The sequence below is a fragment of the Nannobrachium achirus genome (assembly GCF_963921795.1).
Source record: "Nannobrachium achirus genome assembly, chromosome: 4".
NCBI lineage: Eukaryota > Metazoa > Chordata > Actinopteri > Myctophiformes > Myctophidae > Nannobrachium > Nannobrachium achirus.
The window spans coordinates 12,634,233-12,637,181 of record NC_137813.1 but is presented as its reverse complement, the minus strand read 5'-3'; the positions used below and the strand labels follow the sequence as shown (position 1 = coordinate 12,637,181).

The 2,949-nt window shown below is 45.9% G+C and overlaps 1 protein-coding gene across 1 annotated transcript; it reads right to left on the bottom strand.

Moving 5' to 3' along the window:
* Positions 1–912: 912 nt before the first annotated feature.
* Positions 913–1,653, bottom strand: LOC308282655 (phospholipid phosphatase 1-like; the record flags this gene model as incomplete). Its single annotated transcript, XM_080723044.1, has 1 exon — positions 913–1,653. The coding sequence occupies one exon, from the start codon at positions 1,651–1,653 to the stop codon at positions 913–915; it is 741 nt and encodes a 246-aa protein (XP_080579170.1).
* Between the last annotated feature and the right edge of the window lie 1,296 nt (positions 1,654–2,949).

The window sequence follows — 2,949 nt, the reverse complement described above, 5'->3', positions numbered from 1 at the left end:
TTTCTGATGTTCTTGGATGGCGAGGGCGCCACCCATAGGATTGGAGTGCTTCCTTCCGAATCTTAACAAACAGGTGTTTCATACGAAACACTTGTGTTTTCGCCCCTGTCCGTCCGTCCGTCCGTCCGTCCGTCCGTCCGTCCGTCCGTCCTCCAAGTTTGTTAACAGCTAATCTCTGGCACTGTTGGCCCGGACACACACTCCCTGGATGCCAATTCAGAACCTCTGCCCCACATTTTTCAAATGGGCCTGTTCTAGCGCCACCATGAGGCTGATGTTTGCAAAACACATTTCTGTACACTACTCCTACAGATTTTGTCCAAAAATCTTCTCACTTTCCAGCTCCCCCAGCGAAGGCCAGTCCAGAGGAGTTCATGCCAGCCAGGACATAGTAGCCATGGATGCCTGGCGTCTCCCCTATCAGACAGCGCATGTCTGGGGTGAACGACTCGGGCAGATCTCTGCCGTCTCCAGACTGGGCATCCTCCTCAGCAACGCACTCAGCATGGGCTCTGCAGGACACACACACACACACCATGGGCGAAGTCAGTCCGACCAGTGTGGATCTCTAAAACTCCATATATGGAGTACTCCCCATTCCCCAATATATGGCGTACAACGATGTCATCAATATGATAGTGATAGTACTGATGTGATCTAGACTAGCTAGAATTCCAAATATGGGCATATCAGGTATACAGATAGATACAGAAAGCTCCATATATGGGCATAAATTGGTAACAGCAGGTACAACGGGTATTGCATAACCGGTTGGGCCTTGCATTGTTCCCGAATAGGCTCGTGTCCAATCTTGTATCAGAGGGAGCGTCCAAATCTTAAAAACTGAACGTCAATATCGGATGTGTTGAGCCAGTCTTAGCTTTAACATTGGCCCAATAGACATATTTGCTGTCAGACCATATCATTAAGGGTTATATCTGGGGTGTCAGGGGTGTCGACCTCCTCCTGTGGTTCCACACGTTTCTCGAAGAAGTCCGAAACGAAAAAGACCACCAGAATGGCCATAAGAGCACCCTGTAGCAGTCCGATCGCCACATCGCTCGAGTGATGCTGATAATCAGATACCCTGGACAGTCCTGTGTACACTGACGCTGCAATCAGGAAAAACTGAACAGTAGGTCGAAGGAGCCAGGCCCATTCATCAGACTGCAGCCTTGCCTGGAGGTACAGAGCCAAGAATAGCATGGAGTACATGGATAAAGAGGAGTGTCCCGAGTAAAAGGACAACCTGCCTTCATGGACCATTCTGGCGTTTCCAGTACAAGTGTAGTCTTCAATGTACCTCCCTGCTGTGCAGTTGATAAGGTTCCAGTCCGGTTTGCATACATCCAGGAAATGTGGTCTGAGACCGCCAATAGAATACTTGGCTATGTTTGTCAGAGATGTGCTCATTACAGCACCAAAGAGGAAAGTAACAACAGCTTTGTAAAAAGACTTGGGTTCGATGCGTTTCAGGTAAACTGAAAGGCACTCCCCAAAGGTCATACAGCCAATAGGCAGGACCAAGCCCACAATGAAAAGCACTATAGGGGTTATTGTGCTGTCGTGGAAAGGGTACTTGATGCTGTCATCATCGCAGAAAAAGCCCCTCTGGTAGGGTTGGATCGTAAGGCTAAACACAAGCAAAAGCATGTATAATAGAATTGGACATGACATGTTTAGCACAGTAAAGGGGGTCCCTTCCAACTCAAACATGTTTGCAGTTGCCTTCTCTTTTCTCTGCTATTCTCGTTTCCCTTGCGGTATAGTCTATCTGCCTTGATAATGATGAATGAATAACTACAGCAGAGAGGTGTAAGTGTATTTATAGGCTACACGTGATGTCATGCCATACGTGATGATGGCTATAATATGTGATGTCGAAGTATATGATGTCATATGCCCATATATGAACTGGACATTCCCAATGCCAGCGCAAATCGGCAAATATGCCCATATATGGACTGGGCAAGTGGACATATTGTGTCTCATTATTTCCAGGGCTTTCCGCCTTAACACTGGACTCAAATAGACACAAGAAACACACACACACACACACACACACACACACACACACACACACACACACACACACACACACACACACACACACACACACACACACACAGGTCCGTTAAACAGCAATTTCCCCAGAGAAGACGACGAGAACTCCCTAAACAGCGTGTATAGAACAGCGACAGGAGAGACACAGCTGACTGAGCAGTGTTCGGTGAAAGGCACGTTGAACACCAATCGGAGCTGTCTGTGAAAGCCACAGCCAATCAGCGTGTTACACCAAATGTGTTACCTACAAGTTTTTGTGACCTGCCTTCGTGGATGAAATGGGAGGTAGGAACTGAAGTCGATAGGTAACGAAATGTTGTGACAGACGGACAGACATGAGGTGGACGTTTTCATACTAAATTACTAGGGATGGTCCGATCAGGTTTTTTGGAACCGATCACCGAGCACCGATCACAAAAGTTTGATCACCCGATCCCGATCAATCACCGATCAAGTTATTATTTATATTTTCTAAATGTTAATGTTTTAACTTTATTTCATTCATTCACTCATGAATTCATTTATATATTTGCCTTATAGTTATTTACCAGCATTACTATGTATTTATTATCATAGCAGTAACTAATTATTCCTTCAGCACTGTGGAAATCAATACCCCAAAATGGCCTCAAGTGGGCATACTGAACGGCTGGTTGATCAGATGCACCGATCCGATCGGATCGGTGAATTTACCTTTTGATCTAAACCACCGATTATCGCCGATCATGCTTTGATCGGCCCGATCCGATCCATTGCCGATTGATCGGTAACATCTCTATAAATTACCCTGACGGTCGCAATAATAATTTGCATTCAGACAAAATCCATCCATTAAAAGCCATTTAGGCCTCAACGCAAATCTGTGTCACTTTAGATTTGAACCAC